This window comes from Tauraco erythrolophus, chromosome 1 (assembly GCF_009769465.1).
Source record: "Tauraco erythrolophus isolate bTauEry1 chromosome 1, bTauEry1.pri, whole genome shotgun sequence".
Taxonomy (NCBI): Eukaryota; Metazoa; Chordata; class Aves; order Musophagiformes; family Musophagidae; genus Tauraco; species Tauraco erythrolophus.
The window spans coordinates 346,391-362,815 of record NC_141465.1 but is presented as its reverse complement, the minus strand read 5'-3'; the positions used below and the strand labels follow the sequence as shown (position 1 = coordinate 362,815).

Below are 16,425 nucleotides of genomic sequence, written 5' to 3'. Positions count from 1 at the left end.
TACAAGCTTCTGTATATATTTTTGCTCAGTACTTCCAAGTGACATAAAAGTTTTAAAAGAGAGTAGAGAAAAAAAGTATCTAGGGAAAAAAAAAACAAGAAGGAACTCACAACCTTTCTGGAAAGAGGAGCATGGAGAAAGGATCTATCAGTAACTCCACCTGCCTGTATCTTCTAGACAGACATTTCTTTGCTTTGATGAGATCCAGGTGCTGAACCTCACGTGCTGGTCGGTTCCAATAGACTGGTCTTGTGACTACTGTTGGTTGTTCCAGCTGCCATGAGCCCATTTCCAGGTACAGATTTCACACTGGACAACTGTCTTCTGAGCAGCAGAGTCTCACTGTGGACCTGCTGTGACCCAGGAATCGGTGTCACAAGTCTCCACGCTCTGCTCCAGCCTAGACTGCCTGGTCACAGGAACTCTGGGTTCCCCTTAGCTGCTTCAGACACAGCATGAGAATAAAGGAATCCGCTGAGTTTAGAGCCTCTCACCCCTCAGGTGCTTTACTGTAAACCAGGAGAGCTCCTCAGAAATAAAGCCTACGTGTTCCTGAACACATTTCCCATTTGACTTCTTGTTGTGGCCATGAGGTTCTGATCTGGTCCGAAGCCTTTGCAGAAGGATTTGAGTTTGAATAAGAACTGGCTCAGTTGATTTAAGGAACAGCAACAATATAAAATACAAAACCAGCTGCGAAGTCGGTCATCAAGAAGGAAACAAATGCCAGTTTAGACCGGGGAAATTGTACTTCGTTTACTTTTTCCCAGCTCATGTTTGCTGACACACTGAAAACCTCCGTTCTTGTAGTCACATTCTCAGGTAACCAGACAACACTGGTTTAAGAAGGAAATCCTTTGATCAGGATGCTGTTGTTGTGAGGTCTCTTTATTGCATGGTCACCGTTATTCCTTCTTCATTGCAGTCCTTCCCTAACTGGGAGAAGTCAACTGAAAATCTCGGCGATGGAGGTAATAAAAATTGAATCTCTGTCTTTCAAAACTGTAAAATATCATAGTAAGTTTTAAAGTACTGTAGTATCGTTTTTAAAGAAGGAACACAAAGGTGAATTCACCTGTGTGCTGTGTACGTGCTTCTGTGTGACTTCCACGGGTGATCGGACCCTGTCAGCATCGGTGAGCCAGTTCCCGTGTTCGGGCACGTGGATTTGGCATTTCGACTCACGTTTCCACGGGTACGGAGGTTTCTTAGATCTAAGAACTATGACAGCACTTGGTTACTTTTATACAAGTACCAACTTTTCAGACAAGTTTTTCAAAGCAACTGGGTAAGTCCTGGTTATTTATTACACTTGAAAAGCTGATCTCAATCGATGGGGTGTTTTGGTTACATGAACCTTGCCCGAGGGAAGGGTGGAACAGTGTATTAGTTCTCCCTTGTGGATTTCTGTTAAAGCTTTCATAAGGCACTTGTTAACACTTAATAATGTTTTCAATAGGTACAAATAAAAATTAAGATGTTTATTTTAATATCCATAAGCCTTTTCCATAGAAAAATCCATAGTAGTCAATTCCATAATGCTGCTAGCCTTTAAAGAGTTATTTTTCTGCCATTCCTGCCTTGTCAAGAGTATTTCTGCTTGTTAAAAAAAGCATACTGTGCAAGGAAGTGGAAACTGCTGCAACAAATTCATCCTGCATAGTTTTCCAGGTTTAAAAACATAATTAAAATGGAGGCGTACTTGTAACATGATGAAGAAAATAGTGTCAAAAAGAAGCTCTTTAAGATAGCAAAAATAGAAAAAGAAGGAAAATAAAGGTATATTTTTATGGTGAACAAGCTGACAAAAAAAAAAACCACCACCAAAAAACCCAGCCAAACTAATTTTGAAGTTTGCAATTACATAATTCCCAAAACAGTAAGAGTTGTTTTCGTAATCAAATAGGATCATACCTCTCAAATATTCAGATCTCCTGAGTTTTCCCACAGAAATTTCTTTTCAACCAAGGAAATTGCTTTGGACTCACAGTTTAGGTGCAAGGCATGAAGTAAGCAGCACATTTTATGGAAGATGTCCCAACGCAGGGAAACTCGTTAGCAAAGCTCCAAAGCTGGCCATAGTCTTAAATATGGAAAGCCTGGCTTTTCTCCGTTGTACATCTTGAACTAGTAGTGTCTTCCGTGAGAACGTTGATCGTGGCTGCTTCCCAGCCACAATTAAGCACACTAATTAAGCTGAAAGAAACAAAGGTCCCTGAAAGCCCATATTGCTTTCTTCAGCTGGAGACACAGACCTGGAATGTTGCTCCCCACTCGGAAAGTGGTTGGATATCAGCAGCTTTTCCTATTCACAGGCATTCGATTTGTATCTTGAAGGAACTTAAAGGTGTTTCAGGAAGTGCAGGGTGGGGGTATAAACTTAATCTGCTTCTGGTTCTTTGTGCCTTGAATGGAATGTATTTCCATGTTAATGTTCTGAACTTGATTGTGGAATGAAGTTCTCTCTGCCTCTTCCCTCACACTAACAAAGACTCTGAGGGTTTTCATCAAGTGACAGAAGATGCATGAAAAGTGTATCTTCTTTGTTACTCATCACACTTGGCAGTGCTTACCAGAACCTGCACGCTCAGCATCCTCTTTACCTTACAGCTCCCATCCCTGGGCTGTATGAACAGGCAGTGGCTTCTCCTCACCCGTGTCACGCAGAGGGGACAGTCAGTAAAGAAAGAGAGGACCAACAGCAGAGGTCCAGGTAGGACAGACCAGTGAGAAGGGATGCAAATGCCACTCCCCCAAGGGATGGAACCAAGCACACAGGCAAAGCAACGTGCTTTACTGTCATTAAGGACCAGGACCTGGACCTCTAGGGACACACCACGACGTTCTCCTAACTTTTCCTATGATTATTTTGTCCCTCTGCGCCTCTCCTTCCTCATCTCAAAGATACTTTAAAATTCACTCGAAAAAGATTTCGAGGGTTTCTTTGATTGAATAACACAATAAAAAAAGCAGATATGAGCGAACAATTTTGCTGCAAACCATACCAAGTCCAAGTCAGGAGTCACCAGAGATGTTAATATAACATATTCTTATAAAGAGCATTTTCTTTCCAGGGTTGTCTTGTAAATATTTTTGTGCTTATAAAACATTATGCTAGTTTTCCCATTTTCACTACTTTTTTCTTCCCTCGTCATTTAGCCCAGAAGAAGTAACACCAGTGTCCAAGTGGCAGAGCAGACTAGAAGAGCACAGGTAATAGTATTAGTAGGACAGAAAATTAATTATTTAATTAATTATTAATTAAGAGCCAACTTAAGTCTGGTTTTGGAAAGACTGATACTGATTTCACCCGGCAATAGTCCAATGGTTTGCTAGCAAATAATGGGATATTTTCTGCAACAGAAATGTTGGATGGATGGTTTAACTCTCTCATTTTTTCAAAAGCTAGCGGTGTTGCTGGGATTGTCGTAGAGAAAGCCATCAGTTACATACATCCATTCACAGTGAACTGCAAATTATTGTATTGACAGTCATTTAGGTCGTTCACTATTTCTTAGGTTAAACAAAGCACCTTGAAATGGAGATGAACTAATATTATGATCAGAAACTTGCTTTTTCTTTCTTATTTTTGTGAAAGGTTAAACAGCAATTGAAAACTAAGTTCTCATCCATACTACTTCTTAATTACTTTCTGACTTGCATGATAAGAAAAACTTTATAATTTCAGGTTTATGTTTTAATAGAGCATTTTACGCTGGTTTGCATTTAAAGAATGACTTTAAATGTATATGTTTAAGCAGCCAGCACCCAAGAACATCGTGTGCAATTCTGGCTCTAAAGCCAGTGTCAAAGCTCTCAATACGATTAAGAGTGGTCGTTTCATAGCTGATATTAGACCCCTGCAAGTCAGTGGAACTTTAGTAGTGTAAAACTGCACTAAATGAAGCTGAATACATAGCTGGTTGTCACTTTGGTGACTCTTACCTTCAGAAGTTTGAACATCTTTTTCTCAATATCCACAGAGCCATCAAGTTTTTCTGTGATAAAATAAGGAAATTGGATTAATTTTGTAGTATAAATTTTAACAATGCATCTGTAATGCCAATTCTCAGATTTAAATGATTGTTGGAAGGTTGGAAAGATGCTATGGGCAGATTTAGAGAACTGGAGCAGGTTTTGATGAGGAGCCCTTTGAGGCAGCCACCCCACAGTCCATAATGCATAAATCAGTGTCTGAGGAGGACGTTGTCTCTAGATGCCAGACCAGCCCATTCTTGATTTATCACTGAGAAAACTGCCAATGACAAGAATATCATTCAGTGTGATTAACCAGAAAAAAAATGCCACTTGCCTGTATCACTTCCATTCCTCCATGTTTTCAACATAATACTGAAAAAAAAAAAAGGTGCACTCAGTTATAATGCTTTTTTTCTTTCTTATCCTTACTGACAATGTTAAAACTTTCTTAGGAAGGAACTTGATGAAGAAAAGAAGTCCTTAATGGCAATACGAAACAAAATAATTCCTCCGTATTTTGAATCGGAATTTGGCAAGGAGTTTTTCCGGAAAAAGGTAATGTAGCTGGAAACGGAATGAGTTTGTGTTAGGCCAGGTAGTTTCTGCCGTAATCCACAAAGACAGTTGTGGGTCTACAGCTCAGCCTCAATTTATCTCAAGAAACCATTACAGAGGCCAGTCATGGCAGAACTGATACTGGGAATTATATGTCCTTGTCATATAATTGGGTTGGGTTTGGGACCTCAAAGATCATCCAGTTCCAACCCCCCTGCCATGGGCAGGGACACCCTCCACTACACCAGGTTGCCCAAAGCCTCATCCAACCTGGCCTTGAACACTTCCAGGGATGGGGCAGCCACAACTTCTCTGGGCAACCTGTTCCAGTGCCTCACCACCCTCAGAGGGAAGAATTTCTTTCTTAGATCCAATTTAAATCTCCCCTCTTTCAGTTCAAAGTCATTGCCCCATGTCCTGTCACTGCACACCCTTGTCCAAAGCCCCTCTCCAGCTTTCCTGTAGGCCCTTTAGGTACTGGAAGGTCTCCCCGGAGCCTTCTCTTCTCCAGGCTGCACAGCCCCAACTCTCCCAGCCTGTCTCCATAGCAGAGGTGCTCCAGCCCTCGCATCATCTCCATGGCCTCCTCTGGCCCCGCTCCAACAGCTCCATGTCCTTCTTGTGCTGGGGCCCCCAGAGCTGAAGGCAGCACTGCAGGGGGGTCTGACAAGAGCAGAGGGGCAGAATCCCCTCCCTCGACCTCGGCCACGCTCTGTAGGTTCCTCACATAAACTCTGGAGAGAGTCAGATGCAAAGCAGAAGCTGAACCTCAGGTCTTTTCACTTACCCCTTGAAGCCCTCTCTGCTAACTAGAGAGGGAATTGTAAGACTGACCTAAAGGCGGCCTTGGGAACTTTCCTGTTGGAATCTCACCCGATAAACGCTGTCAGTGCATAAAGCATACTCAAAAATGTACTTTGGAATCTGAGGTATACTTAAGTATATCTTTTTTATAATTAACACTTTGGTTCTGCTTATTTGTTTCCTTTGCACCCTTTTTTTTTTTTTCTTTTTTTTATTGGAGGGAAGGGGGGTGTCTGATTTTGGGGATTTTTTATTCCCTAAGTGTTCAGTTGGGAGACCTAAGCCCTCTTTCTTTTCTCCAGTTTCCTGATGTGGAAGCACTGTCTAAGGAACTTCCTCCAGTTCAAAAAAAAGAAAGTCAGAATTTCCCTCTGGAGATGATCGAAAAACCCAGTAGAGGTAATCTGTCTGGCAACATTTTAGTGTCGTCTTCATTGTTTTAGCCACTTGTCTCATTTCGTATTGGAGTTAAATTTAAGACTCCATTACCTGACCTCGTGTATTCCCAGTCATTTTGACACATAAACTACTTGGACCACCATGGCTATATCTATTCTGATATATGAAACATACCCAACAGCGTTCCCTGATGTTGAGGTCCACCAGTATGGAGTAGGCTGGGTAAATTCGGTCTCCCAGAACAAGATGGCCTTTTCCCAGGCCAAAACTTGTGTACCTGACAGTGGTTTTGGGGAGACTGCTGGGTGGCACAGCCAATATCATGTTCTCACAGTTCAACAGTATAGATGATCACGTTCCAGTATCTGGGAGTGTTCCTTTTTAATCCACCAATATAAATGTGATCTATGAGACTTCTATATTTAGTGTGTTAAAGGAGCTTTCCAGACATCACTGAATGTGGAAGCACCACAGGCTTTGGATGCAAAGCTGAAGAATTGTGCTATGGATGAGGGGTGGATGGATGCAAAATGCAGGAGAAAAACTTAAATTGAATAAACAGGATTTAGGGGTGGATAAGGAAGAACCAAGGAGGCCAAGTTTAGAGCAAGACTAGTATGACTGTAGGGAAATAAAAAAAAAAAAGGAGATGAAATTCTGGAACTCAGTGGTAAGAGGGGCAGCCTGGGGACTTGTTCAGAAGCCACAAGGAATAGGAAACATGCAGGCTAAGGACAGTTTGGATGGTGTAAGAGGAAAGAAGTGACTGGATGACGGGAAGCAGCAAAACAGTGAACCATCATCTTTGGTTTGAGCTTTGCAGCACTGAGAGGAATACTGCAGTTCTGTTTGGAAAGCAGCTGTGACAAGTTACTGAAATCACAGCAAAGAATCACATCAGGAAAGCAGTCCTCCATGGGGCTTAATCAGACCCCCACTAATTCCCATATTTCCTCATTTTGCCATCACCAGAAGACCTGTGTTGGATTGTCCATTAGCCCTTCATGGCTTCTTGCTCCATTGGCCAGAGAACAAGAAATGACTGATCACAAGATAGGCATTTTTGATCCCTGTCACCCAGTGGAGCAAAATGTCCCGTGCAGAACTTACCTAGCCCCTCGTGGTTCTGTAGCCAGCTTTCCAAGGTTGTCTAAATTAAAGTGCCAAAGATTTTGTGATTATTTTTTTAATGTGTTTATGAAAATGGTGATGATCATGAAAAACACAGTCACAGCATTCCATTCTTTTCCCTTTAGCGTCTGAATGTCTCAATACCGTGAGTGATTCCTCACCTTCACCTGGCCTTCTGCTGCAGGGGCATCCAAAACAAAATGAAGGTCCAAGCAGCACAACAGGTAAAGCTGCCTTCCAGAACGTAGTATGGAAGAGGTTAATATCTATCTTCTTATAACTTTGACAGAATATTTATAATAGAAATTTAAATCCACCTATCTTTGCTCAGTGATCCGAATGCAAGACTGACAGAAAGGGAGAGAGATATGAAACTAATGGGAGAGCTTCCCTCCTTCACCCCAGGAGACTGCTGTAACAACATGGGGACCATGGGGGTGGTAGAACTGCAGACAAAGCCAAGAAGTAATTTCTCTTCTAAAAAAATTTGCACAAGCCAATGTTTCCTACTCGTTAAAGCCTGCAACAGAAGACTGTAGAACAGTTTGCTGTGGTTAAGTGGTCTTTGCTATTTAAACATCCCTCTTCCGTTTTGCTTTGCTTGCTACGTCTGCTGCTGTTCGCTCTGTTTATTCATCTGCTTGTGGTGATGGTCTTGGATGATCACCACTGGAGAGCCACCAGTCGGCTTTAGCTAGCCCCAGCCTTTGGCTGGCACATAGTGCCACACCAGCTGAGCTTTGGCAGTGCATTCTTGCAAAATCCCTCCTTGCATTGCGTCCTTCCAGCTTCCCTTCTCCCCTTCCACACACTGGTAACTCCTTCTTAGCAGTGGGCTCTGCGAGAGCCGTTGCCTTCAAACGTGCTAAATTTCCTGCTATTTACACATAATCCGTAGACTTGAGGGCAGATGTACTAACCCGTACTTCCAGAGCCACGCGATAGGTGGCAAATGGAACAGCAGCCCGGGGAGGTGGGGGGGTGGAAAGAGAGATGCCAAAAGTACACTGGCTTCTAATGGCAAAGCACAAGTTTGCTTCCCTCAGGCAAAGCCAGAAACGCCAGTGTGTTCCGTAAGGTCCACGCTCAGCTGTTCTCTGTAGGCTCTGGGCCGTTTGCCGTGCAGGTGGGAAGCCACTCGCTACCTCCTACAGTTCTGCTGGCTGGAATTGGGAATCTGGAGCAGATGCTATTCTCAAGCAACAGTTCTGCCTCCTCACGAGAACTAACTGTCCAGACTCAGCATTCCTGCAGTGCCTGCAGTCCGAACGGAGAAGCAGCAGTTCTCTCCAGCACAAAGTGTTGATCTAGAGGTTGACCTCTGAGGAGAGGACGGCCACCATAATTGTCTTGTGTTTTCCCTTCAGCAGTTATCAGACTTCACAACAAACCACACGCGTCTTCGGCTGCCAAGCAGCAGTAGTTGTGTTTAAATGGGAGCTGCTCCGGCCATCCCTGTGCTTAGTCTGTCTCCGTTACGCAGCAGAGCAGTTAGAGGTGGCAAGGTGGCCAACATCAGCTTAACCCCAGAGTCAGGTGCATACAGGTCACCCATATCAACGAATTGTTGCGTTCAAGACGATAAATCCTGCTCAGAGGCAGGGTTTCCTGGCAGAGCCGTACTGCTTTGGGGCTTGGACTGGAATTTGTTGCCATGTGGACACAGAGGTTTGACGTGACGCCCGCCCGAGTGGTGTCCCTGCACAGCGGCTCCCTGTGCAGTGCAGGCGTGCCTTTGGGATAGGGATGTCCTTCATCTTGATTCTAGTGCTTGGGGTTTTGTACCTCCTCTTCTGTTTTTAATCACTTTCACAGGTGTTTATATCCTCATTGCTTCCAACTAATTAGTTCTAATAATTATAGCACAACTTCGTTTACTAGTTAAGTTTTAATTACTTGCCACTATTAGGGGGTTTCTTAATGAATGCCTTTCTTGACCTTTTAAATAAAAATAAGAGCAATTCTTCTGTCCTTGTGCTAATCAAATGCTTTCACAGAAAATAAGTGTCTTACCTGAACAAGAACTTCAGGATTAGGCTGAATATAATGCTTTGGGTTTTGTGCTTTTGGAAATCTTTCCTTCCCAGACCTAAGCAAGGCTGCAAGATCGCAGGAGACACCCTTAGTTCAGAGTCTGCTGGTGAATGCTGCAGGACAGCCTAGAAAAGAGAAAGTGAAATTACCATCATCCCTTCAGGGCAGAAAACCAAACTCCATACCAAATAAAAAGGTAAATTATCATCTTTTTGTTGAGATCAGTATCCTCTCAGTCATCTCTTGCATGAAATGTTCGTCCTGGAGCAATACCATAAGGTATTTTGAATCTTTTTACTGAAACAGCAGCAGTTGCAATTTATGTAGAAGGTCACTGGCAATTCTGACCGTACCTTTCCTCCCAAGTGCGAGGGCAGCCTGGTGCGCTGAAAGCGTAGCTCTGCACCAGGCTCTCACGTGAAAGCGCTGATTTCCAAAAGAGCAGAGCTTCCCCCATTCCCCCTGAAACATCTCCATGGCTTAACATGTCTGAAAACTCAAACTGGTATAAATTCACGGACAATATTCAATGTACCTCTTTGGTTTTTACTCAAATTAGGGTGTCTTTTTGTAGTTCCTCAGGCTGAGTGGACAGAGGTCAAACGTAGGTTAAGTAACTCTGAACCTATCACGATGGCCACCAACTTTATCTGTCATCTAATATTTTACTTCTGTTTTCAAAGATAGAAGATCCTGTCGCAGGAAGGGTCAACACATCTTCTCTTGCAACAAGAAGACAGCATCATAGTGGCTTCCATCTCATTCCACCCAGAGTGACGCTTGGAGTACTCAAGGAAGGCTGCACTTACGCGGCCACTGTGATCCTGAAGAACGTTGGTGTGAACTTCTCAAGGTTAGTTTGAATTCTCAGTACCTTGGGTTTTAACTGTCCAAGTACGCATTGCTTGTTAATTGTCAGGCTTCTCATCTGATTAACAAGAGGTAACCAAGGGTGGGTTTAGATTTGGAATCAGTCAGTAGTGACTGACTGGATAGAGGAGAGGAGATAATATTAGAAATACTTCAGCATTATTTGCATATTAGTGTTCCTAGGAATCACAGAATGGTTTGGGTTGGAAGGGACCTCAAAGATCATCTCGTCCCAGCCCCCTGCCACAGGCAGAACAGAGGAAAAGCACATTCCTCCCACTCCATTTGCTCAACCACACTTGCCTCAGCTGTGCTACATGTCCCTTGCTTGCCAGCTTAAAGGACAGTCCTTAAAGTCCGAACAGCTTCTGGGATTCCACCTAAGGTTTATCATTTCAAAGTAGCCTCATTCCAATGGTTATAACCCCCCCACGGCTTTTAGAATTGCATTACTTGGGGAAAAGCTTTCATTTCAGATAGCTCAAAAGCCCCAAAGCCAAAATCAAGCTTCTTAAACTCCTGTGCTCCGAGACAGCTATTCCCACCAAAGTTTTCCAGTGTCAGCTTCTCACTCTCACCTATCCTCAATTACCTCCTGCGACTGGAGAGGTTCTCAGTTTACTTAGCAGTTAACTGGAAGCTGCTATTTAGGCCAATCCCAGCCATTTGTCCTCAGGGACAGTTACATACTGTTCTCTCAAAAACTTAGAGTAAGCCAAGCTTGCAGCACTCCTGTTCTATGGGCCCTTTTTCTGCTAGACCCACAGGTCCCTGCAGAGGGAGGCTACCTGAAAGCATGGAAATGAACATCCTACTGTCATGTTGATCTAGGTCATCCAAAAGCTGGTTCCTCTTTTTAGCACTGGTGATAAATAGTCTTTGGTTTTTTCCTGCAACATTAGCACTGGTTAAGGAAAACAGCAAGGAGGGCATTAAACATTTCTTGGGCTTGAGTGTGCAAGTCTCATGGCCCTGATGTGCTGCAGCTTCTGCCTGCTGTTTCTTTGGAGCAAACATGAGCAGGCACCTGCCAAACTTCCCTTTTCTGGATGCAGGTGACTTACAGTCTGAAGTCCTCTTTAAAAAGAGTCAAAAGAGATGTCACAGCGACACTGCCTCAGCAGTCCCAGCATCCCTTCACTCTGGTACCACAGTGATGGAATGAAATAAACAGAAACATCTGTCTGACATTTGTTGTTCCTCCTCCTGGGGTAGCTAATTATCATCAAAAGAGGAGCTCACTGGAGACTCACCCTGCTGGGATCGTCATGATCTTTTGTGAGCACTCAGACAGCTCAGCACTGTCGAACACCAGCTGAGACAACACTGTACAGCCCCTTCCACCAGGATGGAGGCAGAGATGGTTTGGGTTTTTTAAATGAGCCTAGTTAAGCATGGCCTCAAAGAGACATTTTTTCCCTTTAATGCACATCATGGTGCATGCCATGTTTATCATGGCAGATAAACATACCAGCATCCTAGAGCTCAAGATGTGCACATTACCTTTTTTTTTTTTTTTTCTTCTTTTCTTTCCCCTCTCATGCCAGGGCACTACATGTAGACAGTCAAGGAGAATACCACCGTGATTCTGATAAATCCAGCTCATTTTTTAAGCCTTTTACTAGATGCTTTGAGAGGAGAGCTAAGTGACTCGCTGCTGAATGCCAGCAGAACACGCTGAGGGCAGGGGTAGGGCCAACGGTGGGCAACTCTGAGCCGTGTCTGCCTCATGCTGAAGCCAAGACTTTTCCATGACAGGGTTACAAGTTAACTATGTGCCTTCCAAACTGTCCATGCTAAAGGAAGGGAAGGACGAGCTAAAAAATTCTGCTGCTGTTTGCACAACTGGAGGAAGAGCAGCCGGGCTGCTTCCCAGCAGAGCCTTCTGCCTGCCTGAAACAGCTTCTGGCAAACTGATTCCCTTCTTTTTCCAACAGGTTTCGGGTGAAGCAACCACCTCCGCACACGGGGCTGAGAGTGATGTACGCGCCAGGACCAGTAGGTTTCACAGATGTTCTGGGCTTTGCTAGACCCAGGTGGCCCTCAGGCCAGCTCGGGTCCCTCTTGCACCAGCTGTCTGCTACCACAGCTGGCGGGGTGCACGAGTTGTTTGAAGTTACCTGAAGTGATCGCTGCCCTCTGCTGTCTTCAGCCAAGCACCTTGTGTGCTCCAAGTCTCAGAGCTTGTGCCAGAACGCAGAGGGATAAACATGTGAAGCTCAGGGGAAAGTGGCAGGTCAAGCACTGAGGTTAAAGAGAACTTTTTTTGATGCAAATGGAATACTCTACCACTACCTTGGCCTTCTCCCATGGTTTAGGGTTCTTGTTGTATCGGCTCTGTCTTACAGCTACGCTTTATCTCCTGTCCTGACACATTCAAGAACTGAACCTCATAAACTCTTGCCTCAGCCGTTTCTCCTCCTGCTTGCAACTGTTCTCCACCTTAAGCCTTTTATCTGTCGAAGTACCAGAGCACATGAAATTGTCCCATTAAGTAGGGAGCTTTCATGCTTTCTGCTTTTGTTTGGTCTCTCTCTTCACCTGTGTGTTGTATCAGAGTAAATATTGTGCTGGCCAGTATCCCCACAGCATCCAGGTAACATGAGGCAGTATCCTTGCCAAGGCTTTTACAGGCTTGGAATCAAGAAGCAATGACTTGTGCTAGAAGTCAGTGCCAGAATGCAAGTTAAATCTCATAGTCCACAGCCCCAGCCACAACTCAGTACTTAAAATGGCTGGAATTTCTGTTTTCTTCTCCTCTCCAAGCATCTGTCCCTTTTGTATCTCCCTTTTCTCCCTACCTCTATGTTCTTTATAGAGTAGGATAAATTATTTCAGTAGGAAGAGACTTAAAACAACCATCCAGTCGAACTGTCTGACAACTTAATAAGCAGGTTATTAAGGGCATTGTCCAAACTCCTCTTAAACACTGACTGGCACGAGGCATTGACCATCTCTCTTTTTGGTTCTCTCCCAGCTGTCCAATTTTCCTTTTCCATCTGGAACCTAAAAGGAAATTTAAGGAGAAAAAATGCAAGCACATGGCAGTTTTCTTTCAAACTGCAGTGTGAAGAGAGACTGTTTTGTCCAGACCTCTCTAGTGAGACAGATGCTGGGGAGCTGGTGAGAACGGTCATGTCTGCTGGGCACTGAGTCTTTAATTGCATCAGACAGTGCAGAACAAGAACCAGCTGCAAGCACTGCTGGAGGGGATCGTGTATGAAGCGTGCACCTTACCTGAGTTCATCCTCTGTCTCTCCTAGGTGGCAGCAGGCTTGCAGGTTGAACTGGAGATAGAGATTTTTGCCATGGTAATTGGAGGGGAAGATACTGGTGGCCTTGAAGAAATTTCCCATGATGTTGAAATATTAACAGAAGCAGAGACTCTTCTCCTGCCTGTGAGAGCAAATATCCTTTGTTGCCTTACTTTCCACACGCACCTTCTAGCATCAACCCCAGGGACCATCCAGCTGTCAGAGCCTGAAGCATCATTTCCAGCCGAGGCTGCTGAGGTAGCAAGCTTTACTGTCCAGTTCAGAAACACACAACTGGGTGTTTTCAAAAGCACAATGAGTGAACAGGTTAAGATTCTGACCCCAAAAGCAATTTTCATCAAAGTAACAAGGTTTTGAAAAGTGGGGGAAGGAAGAATGGTAAGCTCAGAAAGACGTGGCTTTTTAAAAACAAATTAAAAGAATAGGAACTCTTTCCCACCACCCCAATGGAAATCTTTGTAACAGTTTAGAACCTGTGGTGGCATCTGATGGTACAGCCTCATGAGCAACAAAATCACGTGTCACCCTGGACACTGAGCAGACAAATGAGACAATCCCTGTGTCAGAAGAGACACAGGCACAGAGGTGCACGAGTGCTGTCAGAAATCGGCCCAGGGGCTTGTCAGTTGTTTAGCCGAGGACAGAGGTAGAGTAGAAGAAAAGGAAAGGAACTATCATTTCTCTTTCCCTTGTGCTCCAGAAACTGTAAGTATTTTTCAGATAAAACTACAGGCTCATTTTTTAAGGGCAAGTTCAGAAGAAAGGGTGAAGTTCTGTTTGACTTTTAAATCAAGTGTACACTTAAAAGCTCGGGAGAAGAGGTCTTCTGGAAACCTATAAAAAAATAGCAGGACAAGGTACATGCAAACATGTCAGGAACTCCACTCCTGCCAAGGGCCACCCTTACCACTGAAAAGAGAACTTCAGGGTCCTCTGAGACTGACCACAGTACTAGCCAGCAGCATCCACTGATGCTTTATATCCTCTGGAAGTAACACTGAAACTCCCCAAATTTACTTCGCAGAGACCCAGCGAAGTCGCTCATGCCCGTTACTGCGGAGCTGAGCTGGACGGGGCTGGTGGCACAGCAGCAAAACCAGCTCCTGCTCTGCTCCCGCTCCCCCAGGGCTCAGCCCCACAGCTGCAGACCAGCCTGCAAAACATCTGCCCTTCCCCAGAATTTTACTTGGTCTTTCATCTTGGAGTTGAGGGCAGTAGTGCGGACTCAGGTTGTTTCACAGCCAGAATTAACTCCAGCCTCCAGACACAGAGTTTGAGTTCCATAAATGTGCAGAAGCGGTTGGATCCTTAACGTGACATTCCACCTGTGTTAACCAGGGACCTTTATGAGTGCCGCCCACCAGGGTACCCCCAGGGAGGGGCGGCAGCAGCAGTCCGGGTGCTTCCCACAAGCCCCCTGCCGCGGTTCCGCATCGCGCTACCCCGCCAGCTTTCTGGGTAACGTAAGTGCTGGGTGCAGCTGTGCCAGTTGAAGTACAGTCGTTTCTCCTCTTGGCTTCTTCCTTCCTCTTGCACACCACGGGCACACCGCGCGCCCCCGGCAGCGAGGCTGCCCTGCACGCATCACGCAGCCGTGGTGGCCCGAGACAAGAGAAGGGGAACACTGGATGGCATCAGCCAAAAGACTGAAGTGCAAGAGATTTACAGACTACTGCAACTGCCCAGCTCAGTGGAGGCACTCAGCGCCCAGAGCCTCCCCGGTCCTGGCCCAAATCCTTCACTGTCTCCGCATTAAACAGGCATTGAGCCTCCCGGGAGCGGGAGGCTGCATTTATTGCAGTTAAACCCTAATAAATCAGCCTCTCTGTAACACTCCTCACGTTCTAAACCCAAGTCTCACTGCTGACCCTGACACTGACAGCAAGTCTGACACGGGACAGGAGTCCTACAGGTAGCCAGAGCAACAGCATGAGAGGTGCAAGCACGCACAACCCTCCGCATACATCGTTTCTTACAGCACATTTCTGTGCCCCTGGAGAATCAGACTCTGTAGGGAGAGTCGATGTGCCTTCCCTGCCAACAAAAAAGCCTTACTGGGAATGTCTTCTTAAACCACCAGCCAACATGTTTAACATGAGGCTGATGTTTCATCTCGCCCACATCAGCTCTACAGTACAAGCGATGGTGACAGTTCATAAACAGCAGCCCTGTGGATGTTGCTTCCCTCCTCAGCTCAAGAGTCCCCGTTTGCCTCATATGTGTAACAGTGACATCATCTTTTTCTTTCAATTTTAACATCTGTAAGTCTGTACCCAGCTGTACCTCATTTCCTCTCCTCTGGAGAAAAAGAAAAGCGACCACATCAGTCAGTTCTCAAAAGAAACGTAGCAGAGAGAGACACGTGCACCTCTGAGTGCTGCATCTGCTCTAGGACTGCCCACAGTACTTCAAACAGAGCTTTTTTTTCCTGTTTAAATATCTTCTTCCATTTTCCAGTGTGAAATTTTGTCCCCAGAGTAACAATTATAGTCTAGAAGAACAGAGAATTTGATGCCTTCCAGCTTAGGGGCTTACAACCTGGAGCTCATCAGTGAGGGTGATTTAGACAAACTTCTCTCACTTTCTGTTGAGCTGGAAGAGAAATACTGACTTAGTCAGTTCCTCTTTCAGTGAGACACCCACTGTCCCAGCTCGGTCCGTTACAGCCACACACTTAAGATGTGGCTGCTGGATCATCTCTGTATACTGGGTATACACCAGTCTGGTTTCCTGCCAAAGTCTTTAAGTCCTGGAAATTCTCATCAGTGTCATCTCCCATTAAAAGCTCCTGGTGGAGAGAAATTAACCTCCTCCCACGTGGCTAATCCAGCTAATCACAGGGACTGCCTTGCTGGTTGCCATCACCATAGTCAAATCTCTCTCCTGCTCTGACAGTGTCTTTTAGTGAATCGATAATTCCTGCTGAAGCTGGCTACAGCTGCCCCGTGCTGCCCAAGCAACTGTACCAAATGCCTCTTCCAACATTCCTCCCCACAAGATGTGCTGGACTCAAAATCACATCTGTCCATCTCAAACATGTCAAGAGCCTCTGGACTGGCTGGTTTAGTCTCACAAAACGTGACACACTGACGCTCCTCGGTGAAGCCTTGTGTTTGGCTAAATGGTCGTGTTCAGCCATCCAGAACACAAATAGTTGTGTCTTGGCAGAGGCAGGTGACAACTTTTTGAGCTCATATCCCCTTTCCCAGGTGATCATCCCCAGAGCAAATGATTCTCTCCTTGAGATCTAGACACTTCCCTGCAAAATTAGGACTGATCACAGGTTTCCCACACCTCCTAGGGAGAGACCAACAAGCAAAAGTCACTGAAGCATCACCTGACCAAACTTAGTTGTATCTCATTTATATTTTCTTAGTTA

General features: G+C 45.0%; 1 protein-coding gene across 1 annotated transcript in view; it reads left to right on the top strand.

Annotated features, from left to right (window-relative positions):
- SPAG17 (sperm associated antigen 17) overlaps nucleotides 1-14,508 on the top strand; it is a 97,415-nt gene extending 82,907 nt beyond the window's left edge. Inside the window, exons 37-47 of the mRNA XM_086622576.1 lie at nucleotides 926-971; nucleotides 2,611-2,713; nucleotides 3,160-3,213; nucleotides 4,431-4,533; nucleotides 5,640-5,730; nucleotides 6,993-7,091; nucleotides 8,955-9,097; nucleotides 9,585-9,754; nucleotides 11,709-11,769; nucleotides 13,035-13,179; nucleotides 14,372-14,508. Coding sequence (XP_086478702.1) covers nucleotides 926-971; nucleotides 2,611-2,713; nucleotides 3,160-3,213; nucleotides 4,431-4,533; nucleotides 5,640-5,730; nucleotides 6,993-7,091; nucleotides 8,955-9,097; nucleotides 9,585-9,754; nucleotides 11,709-11,769; nucleotides 13,035-13,179; nucleotides 14,372-14,508 — 1,152 coding nt within the window. The remainder of the gene's footprint in view (nucleotides 1-925; nucleotides 972-2,610; nucleotides 2,714-3,159; nucleotides 3,214-4,430; nucleotides 4,534-5,639; nucleotides 5,731-6,992; nucleotides 7,092-8,954; nucleotides 9,098-9,584; nucleotides 9,755-11,708; nucleotides 11,770-13,034; nucleotides 13,180-14,371) is intronic.
- Nucleotides 14,509-16,425: the final 1,917 nt, after the last annotated feature.